General features: G+C 53.1%; 1 protein-coding gene across 1 annotated transcript in view; it reads left to right on the top strand.

Annotated features, from left to right (window-relative positions):
* The window catches only part of DLGAP2 (DLG associated protein 2), a 629281-nt gene that overhangs the window by 550447 nt on the left and 54697 nt on the right, over positions 1 to 24137 (top strand). Inside the window, exon 8 of the mRNA XM_061134978.1 lies at positions 20520 to 20667. Within this exon, the coding sequence (XP_060990961.1) occupies positions 20520 to 20667 (148 nt within the window). The remainder of the gene's footprint in view (positions 1 to 20519; positions 20668 to 24137) is intronic.

Below are 24137 nucleotides of genomic sequence, written 5' to 3' on the forward strand. Positions count from 1 at the left end.
CTCTGGGAACAGTGGTTGTGTTGAGCAGTGTCTTGTCTTCCTGCTGGTACACCCAGAAAGCAGCCGGTCCTGCTGTTCCTAACTGACTGTGCTCCCTGACTACACGGGCAGGGGTTCTCGCTGTCGCCGTGCGGTGCTCTCTAAGTAGTGCAAGGCGACAGACAGTCTTTTCACTCTGGGAGGAAAGATGAAGCAAAAGCAAATGACCAAAGACTTGCCACACTTGTCTCACTGCCCAGGATTCTCAGGAGCTGTGTTGATGGATCAAGGACAGACGCTGTCCCTCTGTGGGTCAGACCCTGCCCACAGGCAGATGCCACTGAGAACTGTTTTAACTGAAATGTAAATTTCAAGATGCTATGGAATCCAATTTACTAGGTTTTAAATTAGTTTATGTATTAATATATGGAGAGTTTACTTTTTATTATTATGAAAGGTAGACCAACTGATTTAATTTTAGGGTTTTTTTCTGCTTAGTTGAATTGAGAAGTCAAATCTCTAATAAATTTAAACATCTCTGAGTCATTCTCTCAAGAAGGTAGCATTTTAAATTTGCAGAGAAAGGAGAGCTTATGTTACAAATTACCTCACATGTAAAGATAAACTCAGGTGGGTTACAGATATAAACATAAGAATCATGTTTGCGTGTGTGGCTGTATACAGGTGTGTGTATATGTCTATGTGTGTATATACAAGTATGTGTATATATCTGCATGCGTATATATCTACGTATGTGTATACAGGTGTGTGTATCTGTATATGTGTGTATATACAGGTATGCGTATGTACATGCATATATATGTACATGAATCTGCATATATGAATATTTTACAATCTTGAGTTGGAGAAAGCATATCTCAACCATATTCCACAGTGAGAAACTACAAAATATTGACATATTTTAATTCATAAAACTAAAAACATATTCATGGTAAAGGCCAACAAACAAATGAACAAACTAAAAGTACTATCACCAAAGTAAGACAATCATGAAAACCTGGGAAATGCCCCATGATGCAGGTGACAGGTGCTCACATTCCTAATACAAGGAGACACCTTGCAAATCAGTCAGGAAGAGATGAGCACTGTGGTCATATAAACAGGCAAAGGCCAGAAAAGACGTTCACATACCTCATCAGTGACTCAAAGTCTCAGAGAGCTTTAGCATTCCGCTGAAAACTAAAAATCTAAACTCCCGTCCTAAAGTGTAAAGGTGCAGGAATGCAGTGGTGTTCACTAGTTCCTGCGCATCACTGTAGGAAGCCCCACATGCCCGTCAGCAGGGATCTGGTCCCACAGATGGGTCCACCTGTAAAAGTCACACAGGTAAGATGCTCTTCATTGTTACATCGTCAGTAACAGCAAAGGGCACAGTAATCCAGAGTCCACCGTGATAGTATTGACTGAACAAGAGATATATGCAAGTATTGAAATAGAATATTATTAATAGGATATACTAGAATATTAGGTGGCTGTAAAAATGAGGAACACTTCTGTGTGCTAATTGTGGAGCAATCCACATTACATCAACTTTAAAAAGCAAAGTACAGGACATTATTATATAGCTGCCACTTTAAAAAAAAAAACGTGAGAGACTGAGAATCTTTTTATGTTTATTGTAATTACAGATTCTCTCTTTTTTAACTTTGTTCATGTGTTTGTTGGCTGTGCTGGGCTCGCTGCTGCATGGACTCTCTTCTAGCTGTGGAGAGCAGGGGCTGCTCTTCGTCACAGTGCCCCGGCTTCTCTTGTCGGGGGGCGCAGGCTCCAGGGGTGCGGGCTTCAGGAGTCGTGGCCCCTGGGCTCAGCTGGTGCAGCTCCCGGGCTCTGGAGCGCGGGCTCACCTGTTCTGCAGCCTGTGGGATTGAACCTGTGTCTTCTGCCTTGGCAGGTGGACTCCTCCACTGAGCCACCTGGGAAGACCCGATGCTGCCACTTTTATATGATAAAATGGGAAAATAAGACTAAAACGCATGTCAGATTATAATACATAAAGAGACAATAGAAGAATAAGATGCTAATAAAAATGTTCACAGCTAAGGAGCGAGGAGGAAGTAGGTGCAACAGGGATGGACAGGACACCTCAATATGCCTCTTTTTATATATGGTGTTGACCTTCATTTGTGCAAACGTGCCATCTATTCAGAAATATCAGAACTTAAAAGACGCAATAAAAGAAAGTAAAACCCACTCTCGAGAGACAGAGCAGCCAAGAGAAGATTTAGAGATGACTGATGACAGAACCATCAGGGAGAACTTTAAAATAATGGATTGATGCCATAAAGATCGAAGGGAAAACGTGGAGTACTCAAAGACACCAAAGGGACACTGGCAGAGAGAGAAAGTGTAAGAAAGAGGGAGGTGGAAACGCTGCAGCTGCAAACCATGGTGTGAGGAGCAGAGGCTTAGTTGCTGAGCTCATCAGTAGATGCGGCACAACCGCGTGATGGCCAGTGAACTTGAAAATAGTCCACGGGAATCACCACACACACAAAAATGTAGGAAATAAAAGCAGAAAAGAGCATTCAGGAGCTGTGGGCAAACATTAAATTGTCAAACGCACTGAATCCCAGGAGGAAAAGAGAAGGGGGAACAGTCTACGGAAGAAGCATTTGAAGATGTAACGCCCAAGAGTTCTGAAAACGGTGAAGTATGGTAAATCACAGATTGAAGAATCTAGAAAATCTCAAGAAAGATAAGTACCCCCAAACAAACCACCAAAACCCCGTACAAATACACACATATTCAGACCACCAGAAACCGAGAATAAAGAGAAAATCTTAAAGAAAGCTGGAGAAAAATAAAGGACATTACATCCAGAGGAACAAAACATTCTCACAGGGTTTTTGTCGTAAGCTCGTCAAGCCAGAAAACAATGAAGTGACACCTTTAAAGTATTAAAAGAAAAACCTGTGAACCCAGAATTTGAGACTTAGAGAAATTATCTTTCAAAAATGAAGAAATGATCAACTTTTGAGGATAAAGACAGCCAGTATTAGCTATTTTTCTCCATTTTAATTGCTTTTTCAAATTCTGTAATGAATATGTAAAGTGTTTAATACTGACAACCTTTCCTTTCCAGCCATGTCGGAAGGGAACTCGACTTAGAGGTAAAGGTAATACACTGTCCTTTCTTCCCAACATTTTCCCACTTCTCATCGTAGGAGCTCTCGAATCCCCCCCACAAGTCAGCTTGTTCCTGACCACCATCACAGCTGCACACGCGTCCCCACACCCCTCGGTCTACACCCAGCTGCTTTTATGCGCTTTCTCTCCTGCTCATCCAGCGTGACACGCGTGTCCCCCACAGTGCTGAGGGCAGTTCCCAGCTCATCTCCTGGTGAACCAACGGATCTGATTGCATAATGATGGAGAGCTGTCACCCTCGAACAATGAAGAGTGCTGAAAGCCATCACTCTTTAAACGCAAGTTGCTCTCTTTACTTCTGTGGTCTTCAGATATCTAACAGTGATGGCGTGGATAATCAGCCAAACACTCAGGAGAAGTCAGACAGGACTTTCTGTTAACTAAACAGAAGCTGACGGGTGTCAAAGCTCCGACTGTCTCCAGAGAATGCCCTGAATAAAGAGATTAGCGCAAAAAGAGGTGAATCTGTAAGATTTGAGGGCAAAATTAAACATTAAGCCTAATAGTAAACCTAAAGCACCAGTGATTTATGTAGTTCTCCTAAAGGTAGTAAAGATGAGTTATTCTACTGAAATCATTGCCTTCCTTGGTGTACTTAATATATGAATTTGTTTCTTTATTCCTCCAATAAGTAAGTTTGTGCTAGGACTGGGTGTGTAAATAAGATATCAAATAAATAAATGGATGAAACTACAGACTGCCAGGGCACTAACCAGGCAAGTGAAACTAATCAGTTAATTTTCAATGACAGAAATCATTTTCACAGACTATTAAAATGTGAGATTTTGATGAATCAAATTGCTTTTGAAATAATTTTTTTAAGATTAAGGTGTTTTTAAGATCTCTTTTATTGCAAAATTTGGCAAATATATATAAAAATTTATGTTCATTCTTTTCTTAACTTTTTATTTTGTATTGGAGTAAAGCTGATGACCAATGTTGCGATAGCTTCAGGTGGACAGCAAAGAGACTCAGCCACACATGTCCATGTCCCCACTCTCCCCCACACTCCCCACCCATCCAGGCTGCCACGTAACATGGAGCAGAGTTCCCTGCGCTGTGCAATAGGTCCTTGTTGGCTACCCATTTACAATGTAGCAGTGTGCATGTGCCCATCCCAAACCCCTGTCTGTCTCTTCTCCCATCCTTCCCGCCAGTAACCATAGTGCATTCTCTCAGCCCGTGAGTCTGTTTCTGTTTTGTACACAAGTTCAAGCCTCCAGTGAGAGCTCAGCTTGGCTGGCACCTTAGTGTCCATCTGTGATGCTGTGAGCAGAGGGCCTGGTCACTGTGGGCCAGACTGTGACCCACAGGTCTAATGGAAGCTAACCCTTGAGTGTTGCTTTAAGCCACTGCATCTGTGATTCTGTGTTATGTGGTGTGTTAGTCAGGGTTCTCCAGAAACACGGGGTGTGTGTGTGTGTGTGTATGAGAAAGAGAAAATAGACAGGAATTAACTGTAAGAAATTGGCTCTCATGATTGTGCAGGCTGGCAGATTCTAATTCTGCAGGGCAGACTGGCAGGCTGGAGCCCCAGGGAAGACCTGAGTTTGTGGCTAGAGGCTGAAGACAGTCTGAAGGCACAATTTCTCTTCCCCAAGGAGGTCAATCTTTTTCCTTAAGACCTTCAACTGATTAGATGAGGCCCACCCATATAATGGAGGGCACTCTGCTTTCTCAGTGTCTAAAAATTCAAATATTAATCACATCTAAAATCCCTGGGCTTCCCTGGTAACTCATTGGTAAAGAATCTGATTGCCAAGGCCAGAGATGTGAGTTCAATCCCTGGTCCAGGGTGATCCCTGGAGAAGGAAATGGTGACCCACTCCAGTATTCTTGCCTGGGAAATCCCATGGGCAGAGGAACCTGGCAGGTTATGGTCCACGGGGTCACAAAGAGTCCAACAGGACTAAGCTACTAAAGCATGCACGTCTAAAAAATGCCTTCACAGTGCCGTCTAGACTCAGTTCAGTTCAGGTCAGTCGCTCAGTTGCATCCAACTCTTTGCCACCCCATGGACTGCAGTACTCCAGGCTTCCCTGTCCATCACCAGCTCCTGAAGCTTTCTCTAACTCATATCCATCGAGTCAGTGATGCCGTCAAACCATCTCATCCTCTGTCGTCCCCTTCTCCTCCTGCCTTCAGTCTTTCCCAGCATCAGGGTCTTTTCCAGTGAACCAGTTCTTCGCATCAGGTGGCCAAACTATTGGAGCTTCAGCCTCAGCACGAGTCCTCCCAATGAATATTCAGGACTGATTTCCTTTAGGATTGACTGGTTTGGCTGCCTGGACTACTCTTGACCAAATTGCTGGGTCCCACAGTCTATTCAAGTTAATACATGAAATGAGCCAACAGACATAGCAATGGAAAATGAATATGTGAAAGTATTAGTCATTGTTATCTCTGGGTGGTGGACTTCCGGCTGAATTTCATTTTCTTTTAAATATTTTCTGAATTTTTTCCAAAAGCATATGTTAATGTTAAAATGAGAAAAGATATCGAAAACCAGTTTTATTGTCTTCTAAGCCTCCTTGTAACCTATAGGTACTGTTTCTTCAAAAATAATACCGTATTTAAAACAAATTATCCTTGTGTTGTAAAGTTACTACAGTAATAAATTTATGCTCAGTGACTTTATTAGACTTTCCAGCTTCAAGTGGAATTATAATTTTATGCGGATTTTAAAGCCATAAAATGGAGCTTATTCGCAGGAGTTCTGCCATATTTTGTGTCCCCAGAGCTCATTTTACGTGAGACACACAGCAGGAGGTGCTCGGGGAGAGACGCGTGTCCTCAGCGGTAGTCAGGGCTTGGTGTTATCGCCAGGGAGCCTCTTCCTTGATGGTGAAAAGGATGAGCATTTGAGGGTTACTAGCCTGGACTCTCTGAAATCACTTCCACGTCCAACACCATCATGTGTACCTGGGGAGGAGGCTCCGCGCTCCTGGACCAGACGGTGAGCGGCTTTTCCAGCACAGACCCCTTCCCGGGGCCAGACCCCTCCCAGTACCGGGTGACTTCTGACTACGGCAGAGTTCCCATACTGAGAGTCCTCTCTTTGTCATTTTCCTGCACATCCGGTGTCATAATTCTTCCGTTCCATCTTCTGTGTCTTTCTCTGCTTGCTGATTACGTTGTCGCCTCCTCAGATGACAGTGTACACTCACGTCTTTTCATTATCCCGGTAGTGGTCATGTCATGGCCCTTCAGCTAACCCTGTTAGTTGACAGGGACTCTGCTTATGATCTGCTTCGTGGTACACTATTATTTTCACTTCAGATGGAAGTGCATTTAGTGATTATCTCCAATCACAGCACGATGGTAAATTTTACTGTCAATTGATTCCTACATTTGTATGGTGACTATTCAAATAGATGTTAAAGTCAGCATTTATCATTAGATACGGCAATAGTAAAAAAAAAAACTCTTTCTTCTTAAGTAGTAATAGCATGTACCTCTTATTTTATACAGTGGTAGGTAGTCAAACATTTAACCTATAAAATCAGCAGTCAGAAAATACAATGGAGTGAGTGAGAAGAATGGAAACAAACATTTATCTGCTGCAGTGGTTTTTAATTTCTGGTACTAATGGGGAAAACACAGAACAGAGTGGCTGTTGCCAGCAGAACAGAACGTGCTCACATGCTGGCCCGGGAGTTTACCTGGTTCCCTGTTGGTCTCACCCTCCAGACTTCACACTAAGTCTCTCGAGAGCATAGAACTCACCTCCATTTTCCTGATAGTCGGCACTTAATAATGTTTCATGGATGGAATTGCTTTTAAGGAAATTTTAACTGGGACCATTCTGTGGGGTTGGCTTCCCTGGTTGCTCAGTCTGTAAAGAGTCTGCCTGCAATGTGGGAGCCCTGGGTTCGATCCTTGGGTCAGGAAGATGCCCTGGAGAAGAAATGGCAACCCACTTCAGTATTCTTGCCTGAAGAATCCCATGGACAGAGGAGCCTGGTGGACTACAATCCATAGAGTCACAAAGAGTCAGACTCGACTGAGTGACTTTCGCTTTCATTCTGTGGGACTGTTAATGATGATTTTTACTATAACCTTATGTCCCAGGCATCTCCCTTGTTAGGCTAATAATTGTCTTAAAATTTGTTCCTGAAAGTCATAGAGAGACACTGAAGAAATTCAAGTCGACTAGCAGATTCCTGTTCTAGAAAGGTTGATCCAACTGGGTGGACACCATCAGGTGTCTGTCAGGAGGCCCAGGTGAGTCACCAGGGCTGCCTTAGTGACGGTGTGTGGTTTGAGAAAACCGGCCTGGAGGCAGACGTTCTTGGGACAGAGTGGGACCTCCAAGGCTGTGACTCGGGCAGGGCCGGGGTGGCGTGCAGTGAGGGGCTGCCATGAGGAGGGCAGGTGTGGGGACCGCGCTGAGTCCAGCTAGGGCAGGTGGCGTGCAGGGGTCGCCCCCACGGTCCCAATGGCTGGGTGCGAGGACGCCTGCTCTCTGCCTCTGTAGGGTGCGGGGAGGCGCGTCAGAGGACAGCGGGCGCCCCTGGGGACCAGCGCTTCTACGGTACCCCGCCTTCCTGATTCGGACGGCAGGGGCCACGGACGGGCAGGAGAGGCTGTGGGGCGGCCAGGGTCTCGGCCACGTGGGGAGACGGCAGGGTTTTCCGAGGAAGCGACCATCCCGGCCATCCCCATGCTGGACGGCCCCCTTCCTGGGGCAGGCTGCTTCCGTGGTGGCTGGTCTCACCTGTCACTCATGGACTCTCTGCGTTTTCACTTCTCTTCAAAATCCACATTTTCTCACTTCCTTTTGCCATTGGTATGATGAAAGAGTCACTGCATGTGGACTGAATTTTTCTTTGATCTCCACGACCTGGAGGTGTTTAGTGTTAACTGCCGTCCTTTGTGTGCAGACTCTGCCCCCAGAGGGCACGCCGTGCCCGCGCGGCCAAGTTCCATCTGTCAGGTCTGTGCTGGCCCAGTGGCACCCGGCAGTGAGTGTGGCTCAGTGAACAGCAGGTGTGTTGGTACCGAGGTGGTTAGCGGCGACGTACTGGCCGCCAAGCTGGTGGATCGTCCCCTTGCCGCACCTGTGGTTGCCTACTAGCCACACGGGCTGGGAAGCCTGACCAGCAGAGCTGCTTGTGCCCTGTTTGTTAGGCCTCTTCTTAATGTGTGCGTCTGGGGACTCAGAAAGCTGGTCACTGGAACACGCACCCCCTCAGGTGGGTCCCGAGAGCCCCTCCCGGAAGGGGCTGGCCTGCGGGACCCCGACCCTGACGCCCTGGCCTGAGTGTGAGCATAACGTCACGGATCTGGTCTGGTTCTGCCGCCCTCAGACGGGCACCCGGGACAGGGCTGAAGAGGCAGCATGTCCTGTGACTGTGTCTCCGGGACTTGGCCCGGGAAGGACTAGGACAGTTCTAAGTGCTTCCCCGGTGGCTCAGCGGTAAAGAAAGCATTGACTCCTCTTAATGCAGGAGACTCGGGGTCATCCCTGGGTCGGGAAGATCCCCGGGAGGAGGGCATGGCTACCCCACTCCAGTTCTCTTGCCTGGAGAATCCCATGGACAGAGGAGCCTTCCATGGGGTTGCAGAGTTGGACACGACTGAGGGGCTGCACAACAGCAGAGTCAGGCTGCATGTTCCCCCCGAGTTCTCCAGGCAGGGCGCTGCCGTTCGCTGTTCGGCTGGTGAGTGTTTGATGAGCTCCAGCACAAGTGGTCAGACTCTAGGCTCCTTCGCAAGAAGCCTCCGCCCCTGCTGTGCCGCGCCCCCGGACTGCACGTCCCATTTCCGCATCTGCGCCTGCGCCACCCCAGCATCAGGGATCCCGTGGTCATGCCCCCCCTCTCAGTGCCCCGGCCGTGCAGGGTGGGGTCCCCTGGGGCACAGGCCATGTTCCCTGGGCAGAGCGCCTGGGTCCAGCAGACCCTGGCGTGCTCAGAGCTCAGCGTTTGCTTCCCAGTGTGGTCACCCCGGGGCCAGCCCTGATGCAGACACAAACCCAGTCTCCAACACCCGCAGGCAGACTTTTCACAGGAGTGTTTGTTGTTGTTTGTGGATGAAATGGGTGAAAATGCAGGTTCTCTGAAGGGCCCCTCAGTGGGGCGCCCTTCACTGCCCCAGTAAACCTGCGTTCCTCTAAGCGTCAGTGGGTCCAGACACCACCTGCCACAGAAGTGCCTCAGATGTTTACTGAAGTTCATATCTGAGCCGATGCTGCCCTTGTGAATCCACCTGGGGTGTGTGGTCCAGAAACCAGCAGGGCACTGTGATGCTGTGAGCTCTTGGGAAACCTTCAGTGGGTGTTTTCCTGTCGCCCTGACACTAGCTTCTAATATAAGCCAGCAAGTGTCAGAAATTTTAATAAAGAGAAAACTCTGTGCTTGCTTAAAAACCCATCTTAAACATAGAGAAAAGCATGGAGGCCCACCGCAGTGGAAGGCCCTCGGGTGGCAGGACGAGCCCCCGAGACGGTCTTGGCCGCCCCTGAGCGCAGCCCTCACCCGGCGCAGCCCAGGGAGCCCGATGCCTCCGCGGGGCCCTCGCTCCACACCAGGACCCATACACTGTGGTGGCCACTGTCGTGGTCACAGCGTGCACGGGCCGGGCGAGCGGGCTGGGCCGGCCGTCGTCAGAGGGGCAGGCGGGGCGGCCAACGCACAGACTCGCTCAGCCGCACACCAGGGAGCGGGGGAACGGGAAACCCCGACTGCAGGCTGGGATCTCCCGGCCTCGAAGCCCTGCTCTCCCCGCCCTCAGCCATCCTCTGCAGGGACCAGAGAAGCTCTGTGACCACCTGGAGGAGGACAGCCGTGTCCGAGGCCCAGAGTCTCCCATCCATGACCTGGAGGGCAGGTGACCCCAGGAGTCTCCCGTCCACGACCCGCAGGGCAGGCAACCCAGGAGTCTCCCGTCCACAACCTGGCCGGCAGGCAACCCCAGGAGTCTCCCATCCACGACCCACAGGGCAGGCAACCCAGGAGTGTCTCCCGATGCTCAGCTCTGACCACCTGGAGGGAGCAGCCCCAGCTCTGTGTTGGCTTCAGGAACTCTCCCGCCTTGTTACCTGAAACACCGCCTCTGGGTAAGATGATTCCTCTCAGCATGGGAGGCCCAGCGCTAGACTCACTTCAGTGCCCGCCACCACCTCTCCTGGAAACTTGACGTCTCTCACCTCCGAGAAGGAGCGGAGCACGTGGCCCTATCGTGACTCGGAAGCACGGCCGTAACGGCAGCTCTGCTTTGGGACACGCCGCTGCTCGGCATCTTGCTCTTCTGGGCTACGAGTCTGTCGCACAGCTGCGGTGATGCACCACAGGCTTTGAAGATGTGTGTGCAGCACTGAAGTAACACATGCACACTCCGGAGGGAGCGATCTTTGTGCAGAATCTGTATCACCTGCGTGGGGACCTTGGGCCTGGGGTCGCCTCTCAGGAAGGTGAGCACATGGTCCTGAAATGACTGGGCCATCGTCTGTGCCCGAGAGATGCACAGGCGCTTCACAGGACGCCAGGAAAACGGCCGCGTTTGGTGGGAGTTGCATGACTGCTCACTCCATGGCCTTGGGGCTCCCCACCCAGGGAGGCCAGGGCCCCGGACATGCCGTGAGCCGGTGACGGGGCCTCCACTGGCTCCTGAAAACCCCTCCCGAATCATCACACAGTTCACTTCAGTTGAGAAGTGACAGAAAACTAAACATGTTTCCACAGCTGATTCCTAGCCCCTTGACTAGGATGTAATTTACAGACCGTGCAGTTCATCCCCTTGACGTGAACAGCGCAGTGGCTTGTGGTGTATTCACGGGTCCCTGTGACCCACGTCAGGACGTGTCTTCCCGCTGAGGAGCCGCCCAGCTCCCCCACCCCACCCGACAGCCGCCCTGTGTGCCCGGTCTCCTGGGTTCGCCGGTTCCGGACGTGCCGTGGATGTGCGGTCCTGCAGCCCGTGCCTTCGTGCCGGCTTCTCCCGCCCGACGGGTCTTTAAGGCTTGCCTGCGCTGTGGCCCGCGGCCGCCGCCTCTGCTGTCACAGCTAGCTAGTACTCCCCGTGTGGCTGCAGCCCTGGTAACTTCTCCCGCACCTGACCGACGTTTGTTTCCACTTCAGGGCTCTTACGACGAATCCTGCACAGGTCTCTCTGTGGACAGTTACCTACATTTGTCCTGGACCTGGGGATCGAGCTGCCGGGTCTCTTGGGAGTATCACGTGTGACCTTCTGGGGAGCTCCCAGACTGTTTTTAAACTAGCTAAACATCCTCTACTACTTAATAACATGCATTTCCAGTGTATCCTATATTGTGCAATGTATATAAATATGCATGTTTGTGTAAAATGTGTCCCTTATTTTAAATTTTTCATGTTCATATTTACAGCCGTTGCTTTAATCTCTGAAGGCTTACAGGCACATCACTTTGTAACGAGAGCAGATTTTTTTCATGATACATTTATTTCCATTGATGTTGACAGAGTGTCATAACATGGAAGATAAATAATGGGAGCTTTTCCTTAATACTCATCATTCTTTCTGATATTTTAATCTCTCTGGTCTCCTTACAGTGGAATCTAGTTCATAATCCTGTGTGCAGTGTTGCCGCTTTTTCCTCAAAATACAATTCAGAAGTTGAACTATAAAGTAGTTTGAATGGGAAAAAAGATGCTTGGAAAGACACCAGATCTCTTTAAATGTATCATTCGGGAACCTGAATTCTATTGAAGCATATGTGCTGCCTTTTGGCAGACCCGGGGGGACCCTGGTGTCCCTCGCAGACGCTGTCATCTGTGACCGTCCGGGTGTGGCGTCAGCTGCCGCTGGGAGAACTTGGCATCCAGGAGGCGCAGCTTCATCATCGCTAGTGGGCTTAGAGGGCCCTGAAGCCAACAACGGACTCTTTTAATAGCAGAAGGGACATGTATGAGAAAACACAGGAGGGTCTCGCAGCAGGAAAGACCTCCCTTAAAGCCGCTTTAGTGAAGCTGGTCCCTGCCAGCCCCCATGCACACACCCCTGGCTGACACCCCCAGGCTGACACGTGGCCTTGCAACCCTGGGAATGAGGAGGGGCGGCCATGCTTCCGGTAGCGTGGATCTGCTCCGGGACAGGGGCCTTCACCCCGGGAACGGGGGCTGCGTCTCATCGGCAGAGTGAGGGTGGTGAACCCTTTCCCAGCTCCAGGGGGTCTGACAAAGGACACAGGTGGGGTGCGTGGTGCCGCGGGGGGTCGGCCTGTGCCTCTCAGCAGTGAGGTCTCTAAACAAACAACCACTGAAGCACTGGGGCGGGTGAGCCAAACAGAGGACAGAGGCCACACCTGAACCCAGCGCGGCAACAAGGCTCGCCGGGCGGCAGCCGTGCAGAGCCAGCCCTGCCGCAGAGCACGGCCACGGCCTCCGCAGCGCACCCCTGCTGTTGGTCTGTTAGGACACGCGTCTGTGAGTTCACTGTATCTGCCGGGCGTGTGCGCGGATGCACCCAGGCTGGCTGCCTGAGGACTGCAGGCGCTGCTCCACGTAATCAGACCAGCACACATGGGGAGAGAGACTTTGACGGGGCCTGCAGTGTCGCCAAGGTGTTAATTCTCCCCAGACCGAGGTGTCGATGCAGGGCAGCCTCCGTTTTTAGAGAAACTGACAGGAAGAAAACGCTGAGCCGAAACAGTCTTGACAGAGAAGAGCCAAGTTGGGCCAGCCGCTCCGGCCGCTTCTCTCCCAGGCCCAGCGTCCCTGCAGGGGTCCCTGCTGCCGCTCAGGAAAGCAGTGTTTAGAAACCAAGGTCCAGCCCCGCGTGTGCTCACTGCTGGTTCCCTTAGCAGCACAGAGAGCAAGCACACACATATATCTACAGTCGTTTATTTTGTTTATCCACTGGCATGTGTACGGTGCTAAACATGGATTCACTCCCATGTCTCTAACTATAATCTAGTATTGCATGCTTCATTCTAGCTTTCCCCCACCCCTTGATTATTTGTACAAGATACGCTTAAATTTCCTTTGATACTTCCTCTCTGAGCCAATCTGGAAGACTGTTGTTTAACTTTCACATATTTGGGGATTTTCCAGAAATTCTTCTGTTATTGATTTCTAGTTTTATTTATTTTGGTCCAAGAACATACTTTGTATGATTTCTGTTCTTTTGAATGTGTTAAGGTTTGTTCTGTGGCCCAGAATATAGTCTATCTTGGTGAATGCCCACTTGATGCTCACCTGAGGAAAATGTGGATGATGCTGTGTGTTTGGAGGCTGTCTGCTCTTAAGACAGGGATATTGGTGTCAGAATAGACCAGGGTTGTTTTAGCCTCAGCACTTCTGATACTTGGGGCCAGAAAATTCTTTTTGGTTAACAGGCGGCTATGTACTATATAATTTTAGTAGCATCTCTGATCTGTAAATTGTCACCCTGCTTATTTAGCTTATATACAGAGTACATCATGAGAAACGCTGGGCTGGAAGAAGCACAAGCTGAAATCAAGATTTCCAGGAGAAATATCAGTAACCTCAGATATGCAGATGACACCACCCTTATGGCAGAAAGTGAAAAGGAACTAAAAAGCCTCTTGATGAAAGTGAAAGAGGAGAGTGAAAAAGTTGGCTTAACGCTCAACATTCAGAAAACTAAGATCCTGGCATCCAGTCCTATCACTTCATGGCAAATAAATGGGGAAACAGTGTCAGACTTTATTTTGGGGGGCTCCAAAATCACTGCAGATGGTGATTGCAGCCATGCAATTAAAAGACGCTTACTCGTTGGAAGGAAAGTTATGATCAACCTAGACAGCATATTAAAAAGCAGAGACATTTCTTTGCCAACAAAGGTCTGTCTAGTCAAGGCTATGGGTTTTCCAGTATCATGTATGGATGTGAGAGTTGGACTGTGAAGAAAGCTGAACACTGAAGAACTGATGCTTTTGAACTGTGGTGTTGGAGAAGACTCTTGAGAGTCCCTTGGACTGCAAGGAGATCCAACCAGTCCATCCTAAAGGAAATCAATCCTGAATATTCATTGCAAGGACTGATGCTGAAGCTGAAACTCCAATACTTTGGCCACCTGATGCAAAGAGCTGACTCACTGGAAAAGACCCTGATGCTGGGAGGGATTACATGCAGGAGGAGAAGGGGATGACAGAGGATGAGATGGTTGGATGGCATCACCAACTTGATGGACATGCGTTTGAATAAACCCTGGGAGTTGGTGATGGACAGGGAGGCCTGGCGTGCTGCAATTCATGGGATTGCAAAGATTCGGACACAACTGAGCAACTGAACTGAACTGACTGAACTGGTCTCTGCTCACCAGGCTCCCATCCCCAAGCTGTGACAACAGAATATCTCCAAGTGTCTCCAGTGGTCCCTTGGGGGTGAAACCTCTCGGGTTAAAGAAAACTCAAATAGAATAAATCAATGTGACTGAAGAGTGACTCTCGCCATCTAAATTTAAAATGTCTGCTCATCAAAACACTCCCAACAAGTAGGGGACAAGGCAAGTCACAAAGTGAAGGAAAATACTTGAAATGAATATCTGACAAAGGATTTGAGTACAGAATATATAAAGAACTCCCACAAAACAAAACTAGAAATAACCCGGTTAAAAATGCGGGGGTAGGTGAAAAGTCTCTTCGCAAAAGAAGATGTACAAATGACCGATCATCACGTCGTGACTCATCCAGGAGGAGACACAACTTCAGCTTCAGTCACGGGCTCAGCTTGAGCAGAGTGGCGACCCGGCACACTGAGGGCATGTGTGGGGTCACAGAGGAGGCCCAGAGCCGTCACCTGGACAGCCCACAGACACTGCCTGCCTCGTCTGTAACAACCAGTGGTGTTTGGTTTTCTGTTCTGCGATTTCTATTTCAGAAAAAACACTATGCTTTATGATGACTTCACCTAGGTTGCTCTTTTCCAAAAAAATTAAACTTTTGAAATGTTTTGTTCAGACAGATCTCACATGGAAAGGTGGGGGCCACATCAGGGACCCCTGATCCTGTCAGCCCCCCAGGGTGGGCCCTGAGACTCCTCTACCAAACTCCACAGACGAACCTGGGCCGTGGGTCCCACCCCCCACCCAGGCCTCCTGAGGGTGGGCTGAGCAGAGCACTGTGGGCAGTGACCAGGGGCTCTGCGTCTGCCCCCCTCCCCTCCTGAGGGAGGACTCAGCACAGCACTGTGGGCAGTGACCAGGGGCTCTGCGTCTGCCCCCCCTCCCCTCCTGAGAGAGGACTCAGCACAGCACTGTGGGCAGTGACCAGGGGATCTGCATCTGCCCCCCTCCCCTCCTGAGGGAGGACTCAGCACAGCACTGTGGGCAGTGACCAGGGGCTCTGCGTCTGCCCCCCCTCCCCTCCTGAGGGAGGACTCAGCACAGCACTGTGGGCAGTGACCAGGGGCTCTGCGTCTGCCCCCCCTCCCCTCCTGAGAGAGGACTCAGCACAGCACTGTGGGCAGTGACCAGGGGCTCTGCGTCTGCCCCCCTCCCCTCCTGAGGGTGGGCTGAGCAGAGCACTGTGGGCAGTGACCAGGGGCTCTGCGCCCTCCCTTCCTGAGGGAGGACTCAGCACAGCACTGTGGGCAGTGACCAGGGGCTCTGTGTCTGCCCCCCTCCCCTCCTGAGGGAGTACTCAGCACAGCACTGTGGGCAGTGACCAGGGGCTCTGCATCTGCCCCCCTCCCCTCCTGAGGGAGGACTCAGCACAGCACTGTGGGCAGTGACCAGGGGCTCTGCGTCTGCCCCCCCTCCCCTCCTGAGAGAGGACTCAGCACAGCACTGTGGGCAGTGACCAGGGGCTCTGCGTCTGCCCCCCTCCCCTCCTGAGGGTGGGCTGAGCAGAGCACTGTGGGCAGTGACCAGGGGCTCTGCGCCCTCCCTTCCTGAGGGAGGACTCAGCACAGCACTGTGGGCAGTGACCAGGGGCTCTGCATCTGCCCCCCCCCTCCTGAGGGAGGACTCAGCACAGCACTGTGGGCAGTGACCAGGGGCTCTGCATCTGCCCCCCTCCCCTCCTGAGGGAGGACTCAGCACAGCACTGTGGGCAGTGACCAGGGGCTCTGCATCTGCCCCCCTCCCCTCCTGAGGGAGGACTCAGCACAGCACTGTGGGCAGTGACCAGGGGCTCTGCGTCTGCCCCCCTCCCCTCCTGAGAGAGGACTCAGCACAGCACTGTGGGCAGTGACCAGGGGCTCTGCGTCTGCCCCCCCCTCCTGAGGGAGGACTCAGCACAGCACTGTGGGCAGTGACCAGGGGCTCTGCATCTGCCCCCCCTCCCCTCCTGAGAGAGGACTCAGCACAGCACTGTGGGCAGTGACCAGGGGCTCTGCATCTGCCCCCCTCCCCTCCTGAGGGAGTACTCAGCACAGCACTGTGGGCAGTGACCAGGGGCTCTGCATCTGCCCCCCCCTCCTGAGGGAGGACTCAGCACAGCACTGTGGGCAGTGACCAGGGGCTCTGCGTCTGCCCCCCCTCCCCTCCTGAGGGAGGACTCAGCACAGCACTGTGGGCAGTGACCAGGGGCTCTGCGTCTGCCCCCCCTCCCCTCCTGAGGGAGGACTCAGCACAGCACTGTGGGCAGTGACCAGGGGCTCTGCATCTGCCCCCCTCCCCTCCTGAGGGAGGACTCAGCACAGCACTGTGGGCAGTGACCAGGGGCTCTGCGTCTGCCCCCCCTCCCCTCCTGAGAGAGGACTCAGCACAGCACTGTGGGCAGTGACCAGGGGCTCTGCGTCTGCCCCCCTCCCCTCCTGAGGGTGGGCTGAGCAGAGCACTGTGGGCAGTGACCAGGGGCTCTGCGCCCTCCCTTCCTGAGGGAGGACTCAGCACAGCACTGTGGGCAGTGACCAGGGGCTCTGCATCTGCCCCCCCCCTCCTGAGGGAGGACTCAGCACAGCACTGTGGGCAGTGACCAGGGGCTCTGCGTCTGCCCCCCCTCCCCTCCTGAGAGAGGACTCAGCACAGCACTGTGGGCAGTGACCAGGGGCTCTGCGTCTGCCCCCCCCCTCCTGAGGGAGGACTCAGCACAGCACTGTGGGCAGTGACCAGGGGCTCTGCATCTGCCCCCCCTCCCCTCCTGAGAGAGGACTCAGCACAGCACTGTGGGCAGTGACCAGGGGCTCTGCATCTGCCCCCCTCCCCTCCTGAGGGAGTACTCAGCACAGCACTGTGGGCAGTGACCAGGGGCTCTGCATCTGCCCCCCCCTCCTGAGGGAGGACTCAGCACAGCACTGTGGGCAGTGACCAGGGGCTCTGCGTCTGCCCCCCCTCCCCTCCTGAGGGAGGACTCAGCACAGCACTGTGGGCAGTGACCAGGGGCTCTGCGTCTGTCCCCCCACCTCCTGCCCACCCTCTGAGCGCCCGTCTCCACAGTGAGGCACTGGCAGTGCTTTCTTGTGCTTGTGGCATCAAGTCCAGACTCCAGAGGGGGCTGCACAGTCCCCACTGGTCTTTTCCGGAAGCTTCTCCACAGCCCACGTCTTCCCACGGCCCCTCCATCCACCCTTGTGCACTCAGACCATCTGTGATCCCGTCGGCGTTCCGACCCTTTGGCCCAAGCGCGCCTCTGTCGTAGTCGTGCCAGATTTAAGAAAGACAAACAGTGACGTCTGACTTCCAGACGGACAGTCAGATGGAACACAGGACAGATGTGTTCCTTCAGCCTAAGGGACACTTTTGGGACCCTGCTGGGAGCACACTGCTCGTGAGGGTTACTTGCTGCTCCTCTGAACTCCACGTTTATCAGGGTACCCCGTGTATCTATCTGACATCAGCGCCTGGCAGCATTCTGGGCACCTGCTGGAGAAAGTCTGCAGAATTTACCAGAAGGCACACAGGCCTCTCTCCGCAGCGCTGCTGGTTAGAAGAGGAACGCCGTGAGGAGCAGACCCAGAGCGGTAGGTCTGGCAGTCCGGACGCACGAGGGCACGTGCCGGGTGGGCGGGCGGCTCTGCCCCGAGCCCGCGACACTAACCCTCCTCTCGGCCTCCAGCCCAGGGCCCCCCGCCTTCCAGTCACACGGGGAACCGATTCTGAGCCTGACGCCGGCTTTCTGTCATCATCGGGAGGCTGCTCAGGGCCGGGAGGTTTCAGCTGTCCCCAGAGAGAAGGTCCCCAGGGGCGATGGCACTTCTAGGCTCCGAGCGCCCAGCCCTGGATGGGGTGAACACGAGCACACCTCCTCCGGTGGCTGCAGTTAAAGCTTAGTCTGAATATCTCCATATTTACACAGTCTCATTATGGAAATAATCTGGAAAAAGCACTTTCCCGACTGTCCCCAGGTCTGTGACCTGCGGGGCTCCCTGGCCTGCAGGGTGAGTTGGAGGATGCCAAGCCACCCTAATCAAGTGGGGCTGAAGTTGGGGACCAGACCTTTGCAACCTCTGTTATCTGACTCAACTGCCCAGATCTTGGGGCAAAAACATGAGTTTTGGAGCCGGCTGCCTGGGCTCTGCGTTCGCTCTGGGGGTGCCTGGGCGAGGTGGCTCCCCATTTGCAGTGAGGCCCAAGCGTGTGGGGTCCCTGCGAGGACTGACGGGTTGGTACAGGGTGCTTCCAGGGGCCAGCGTGACAGTGCGTCATGGATGTTCAATGTCTGGAGTCTGTGTGTGAAAGAAAACCCGTGGTTAGCTTCCTGTAGTGGCAGCTCGTCTCTCAGTGGCTGCCCAGTGCTGGAATAAAGAGGAGGTCATGAGTTAGAAGACACATCTGAACGTAGAATCACAAATACAGACCCGTGTGTGGGTGCCACCCAGCCATAGTTCTGAGTCACCCCACTCACAGTGCCAGACTCTGGGCTGGAAATCTGGATACAGAGATAAAGAAGACACAGCCCTGCTTTTACAGATGCTGAGAACTTAAATGTGAGAATGTTGAATCAGCAAAGAATGGTGTTAATCAGAAGGGAAAGCTCTTCAATTGGAAGTAAGATAAAAGTGCTAACTGGTAGAAACTGGAGTGTGCAGACCCCTGCCCAGACCCGGGCCCAAGCAGCATAGGTGACAAGGAGTCCGGCAGAGACCTGGACTCTTTACAGGCCAGGGCCAGGGCAGCCCCAGTCTCATTTCTCTCCCATTTCCTTTCCTTTTCTCTTCTCTTCTTTTTTGGTCTGTTTTAAGTGGAAAGAAGGGATATAAGAGCTGGAATATGTTATATACCTAGTTTTAAAACAAAGTTATCAATATAATAATTTATAAATTGTATTCTAAAAGTGAAAGTGAAGTCGCTCAGTCATGTCCAACTCTTTGTGACCCCATGGACTGTAGCCCACCAGGGTCCTCAGTCCATGGGATTCTCCAAGCAAGAATACTGGAGTGGGTTGCCATTTCCTTCTCCAGGGGATCTTCCCGACCCAGGGATCGAACCCAGGTCTCCCGCATTGCAGGCAGATGCTTTAACCTCTGAGCCATTAGTACCTAAAAGTACATACTATTAACATTACCTGAAATAATGACCTTAAAATAAATGAGCTTCCTTAATCTGAATTTAACAGCAAGCCAGTTTTCCCTCTGCTACCCCATTTCTAAAGAAGTAAATCACCAAGAAATCAATTTACATCAAGGGCTTACTTTAAAAAGCAGGGAACATACTGTAGTCAAGACATGGAGTCAGAATTAGCAACCTAATTTTTATACACAGGCCTGTGCAATTATCCTAGTTAACTGTCTCATTGTGATGCACAGTAGGAAAGAAGAATAACTCCATTATTTCTGTCCACATTATTCCAGCTTGGGGGTCAAATAAAATGCAGTCTGTCTTGATTGTGGAAAGACTGTCACCAGACCTGAAAGGAGCTCGATTTAGCCAGAAGCGTCAACCCAGCTGAACCCTCTCTCTGCCAGACATCCTCAGGGTTTCCCCCATGCTTTCAAGATTTTGCAAAAAACAAGGAGGGAGACTAGAGGAAATTGATTGTTAAGGCTGTTTGGAAGGAAATGACCATTATGATGATAATATGGATTTGAGTTTTCAGTCTGCTCTCTGCTTCTATTGCATAATCTGGACAACTTCACATAAGTTAAAACGGCTGGCAAACCTTTGATATTTTTTCTTCTATTTTTCTGAGTGTGTAAAGGTGCCAAAAGCTACCCTGACCTTTATGAGACTCTCATGGACTTCTGAGTCCAGCTTGCTCTTAGGCTGTGTGAGTTATCCATGCTTTCAGGGTTAGGTTTCTTTCTATGTGGAATGATCCTGATTTCACTACCTGATCATAAAAAGTCAGGTTTCGAAGCAAGTCTGTAAGTAGCCTGCCCCTTTGGTGCTGATGAACCCACATCCGTGAGCATGTCTGTCAGGAATGTTTCCATGCGCCCGAGACGTCCACCACGGGACGGGGTTTGGTAGCGGCCCCGGGCGCCGGCACACGTGTTCCCTGCAGCGATGCTCACGAGGCCTCTGTCTTCTCTCTTTCTCTCCTGTAGCCAGAGCTACCTGCAAGCTGCCAGCGACGGGCCTGCCAGCCATGGGCTGGACCCCTCTGCCAACTACAACTCCCCGAAGTTCCGCTCCCGGAACCAGAGCTACATGCGCGCTGTCAGCACCCTCAGCCAGGCCAGCTGCGTGAGCCAGGTGGGGCCCTCCCCTCCCGGTCAGCCCCCTGCTGCAGAGTCCCAGCCGGGAGTGCTCCTGGGCCACCACACTTGGGAGCTCCGTGGGTGTGACGGGGCCTTTGTGACCCTGGGAGTGGTTCCCACTCCCAGCTCCTCTGAGCAGGGCTGATGGGAGCGTCCGCCACGTCCCCCTTCCACCCCTCATGGAGCAGCCTCCTTCCCTGGGCCAGGCACCCCACGCAGAGGGTCTGAGTCCCACCCGAGGGGACACACAGGGCCCCGCAGCACCAGCCCCACCCAGAGGCCGCTGTTTCCCCTGACAGACTGTCCCCGCAGCTGCAGGCAAGCCGGCAGTTCGCGCCCTGCCTTGTTCTCTGAGGACACGGGGGCAGGTGGTCCAGTCCGCCCCGGCTCTGCCGCCTGAGAAAGGGGCCCGCGGGAGGGGGACCCGCAGAGGGGCGCTCAGGGACCTCTCCCCACCCCCCACACCCTCGCCACCACTGTGCTCACAACCCAGCCTGGCTCCTGACGGTTCTGGACCCGGCGCCGCCGGGCATGAGGGCGCCGCAGTGGGCCAGCTGTCTGGACAGGCGGGCGGGAGGGGCTCCACCTGGTCTCTGCTCGCCTTCCTGCCGTGGCTGCCTTGCTGAGGTCCCCGCGGCCACATCCTGGTTCCTGCCAGTCTCTGTGTGCCCCGTCCACGCACCGTCCAGATCGTTCTGACGGCTGGTCCGTTTGCCCAGGACCCCAGGCGCTTTGCTGGGCGTGCAGGGCAGGGGGGCACCCCACCGCCCCGCAGGAGCCGCGTCCGCCTTCCCCCACGGCCAAGCCTGCCACCCGCTCCTCCTGCCTTCTCGTTGTCCTCGCAAAGCCGTGTCCGTGTGAGGGTACCTTCTTTCTGTCATGCATCCTTCCTCTTTTCACTGTGGTAAAATATACATAAAATCCACAATATTTACCATCTTAACCATCTTCCAGTGTACATCCCGTGGCGTTTGGCACGTCACATTGTTGGGCAACCAGCCCCACCATCATCTCCAGAGCTCTCTCATCTTCCCAAACTGAAGCTGTCCCCACGAAACGCTGACCCCCGCCCCGCCGCCCCCTCTGTCTCCTCGCGGGACCTCACAGGAGTGACTCACACAGCGTCCCTCCTCCGTGTCGGCCCTGCTCCGCTTTCCTCCGTGCGGTCGCCTGTGTCCCCTCTAGAACGTTCCCTCAGAGGGAACGTGCGTCCCCTCTAAGGCTGAGCAGCGCGCTGTGTGGATGGCCAACATGTGCGCCCACCATCTGTCGGCAGACACTGTCGCTTCCCCCTTGGCTGCTGTGAGTGATGCTGTGTGAACACCGGTGTGAAAGCGTCTGTCCGTGTCTCCGCTTCCAGTCCTCGTGCTGCACACCCCGTTCCTGCGGGTGCAGCTGTGAGCTCCCGAGGAACCTCCGAGCCGGTTCGCGCAGCAGCTGCCCCGTTTTCCAGCACCGGCAGCTGCATCCAGGGTCCCGGGCCCTCCCCCAGCCGCCGCCTCGCTCTGCAAGCGCCCCCGTCCTGACCCTGGGAAACCCGCCCTCAGCGGGTATCGGGCTCTCTGCCACCAGGAGCCACGTTCCTCACCATCTTCTGGTTTTCTCTGGTATCTCGAAGCCCACGTCCTCCAGAAGCAGTTTAAGTGCTTTCCTGCGCTTGCAGTTCACTAGAGAAGCCAGCACTTCAGCCCACACTGATTATGTAACCCATTGACTTTGCATCCTCCCGGGACACCTCACATCAGGCTGAGCTGCGGTTTGAGTTGCAGAGCAAAATGCCCACTTTTCCAAATCTCCCTCGAGCGAGTCAGAGAAAAGGCCATTTCAGTTCCAGTCTAGACCAGCTGAGTTCCTTCTCACCTGCGTATTTGTTTGGGGGAAAACTCCCCCTCATTTGAAGGGCTTCGCTGGTCAGCTTTGTGGCTGGAAGCACTGGCCGAGCGGTCCTTGCTGAATGCCCACCCCTGAGTGCCCAGAATGTACATGCAAGGGTGATGGCACCTCTTCCAGAGGGAGAAAGGCGCTGGGCCTGTGGGTTTGCAGAGAAGGAGGACCCACCGAGACCCCGTGTTGGGACTGGCGGGCGCAGGCGACCCCACATGGTTTCTGGCCTCTTCGGGTTGTCTGACGCGGATCTCTGATGTAAATGGTGTGAAAGAGTCTGAGACTTTCTGATATAGTTCCACATAAGGGAAAACCTGGATGAGAAGGAGTCTGTACTCTGGGAAAGGCCATACTTCGAGCCAGAGTGAGAGTGTGTGGGATGTGTTTCCCTCAATAGGCAGCGAGGTGACCTGCTGGGCTGTCGGTGTCTGTCTTTGCCCGAACTCGTCTGCCCCTTTCCGGCATCAGACACCCTGAAACCACTCGCGTGGGGCAGTCGCCCGGGAGTGTTTCTCTGCTCTTTTCTGCCTGAACGACTCCGGGCCAGCAGTCCTGCCTGCAGGCCGCCTCAGCACCTTCCTCCCGGGCTGTGCTCACTGGGATTTGTCCAGTGAGTGGAGCGCTCGTGAATAATCTCAGGTGTTAATAGAAGCAGGGAGCCAGGCCCAGGTCTGTGATTAGAGGTGGGCGGAAGCTGTCTTCTCTGATGAAGGGCAAATCCAATTCTTTACCTGCTTTAACTCTGTGAACAATTAGAGGGAAAGGATTGATCTGGTATTTAGAGCAATACTTTTCAAAATTTACCTGTCGACGTAGCAGGAGTGTTCAGGAAGCTGTGTGTCACGTTCCAGGGGTGGAGTGAGTGACTTAGCTGGGCACTAGGCTGAGACTGTGAGCCGGCTGTGGCCGCCATGAGGACGCTGGCTGCAGGCATGGCTGGGGTGCTGGGGGCAGTCGGGGTTCCGAAGGCAGAGGCCCCCTGCACAGGGGTGGCAGGGAGACCCGCCCAGGTTTCCGGGCCCCTCCGTGAACCCCAGGCAGGGACCCAGCAGGTCGCCCGGGAGAACCATCTTGGCTTCTGCCTGAGCCCTGATTCCACCCGGACCTCTGGCCCTCCACATCAGCGTCCCCACGGGCATCTCCTGACCCGCTTGCCTGTCAGCATGAGGTGCCCCGGGAGGCGAGGGGGTGGGGAGGAGCCACCTGTCCGGGTCCCCAGGAACCCAGGCCTGGGAGCGGCTGCAGCTCACGGGCCCAACTGGGAATCCTCGTTCCTACAGTCCCCACGCCCTCCACCCCCACCCCAGGCTCTTCAGCCTGCTCTGTGTCCCGCTACTGAGTTTCCACTTAAACCCCTAAAGGTGGCTCCCAGGAGGCCCCAGAAACCTCAGGAAACCACATTCGGCAAGGACAGCACACGGAGGCCCTCCGCTCACCCGCAGTCAGGCCCCGGGACCACGGCCCTCAGGACCCTCGCTCTTCAAGGCCCAGTCATTCGTTTCATAACACAGGGTCCCAGGGCAACTCTCTACCCAGAAATGAAATGCCAGGCTTGAGAATAACGACTTTACCTGCTGAACC

This window comes from Dama dama, chromosome 32 (genome assembly GCF_033118175.1).
Source record: "Dama dama isolate Ldn47 chromosome 32, ASM3311817v1, whole genome shotgun sequence".
NCBI lineage: Eukaryota > Metazoa > Chordata > Mammalia > Artiodactyla > Cervidae > Dama > Dama dama.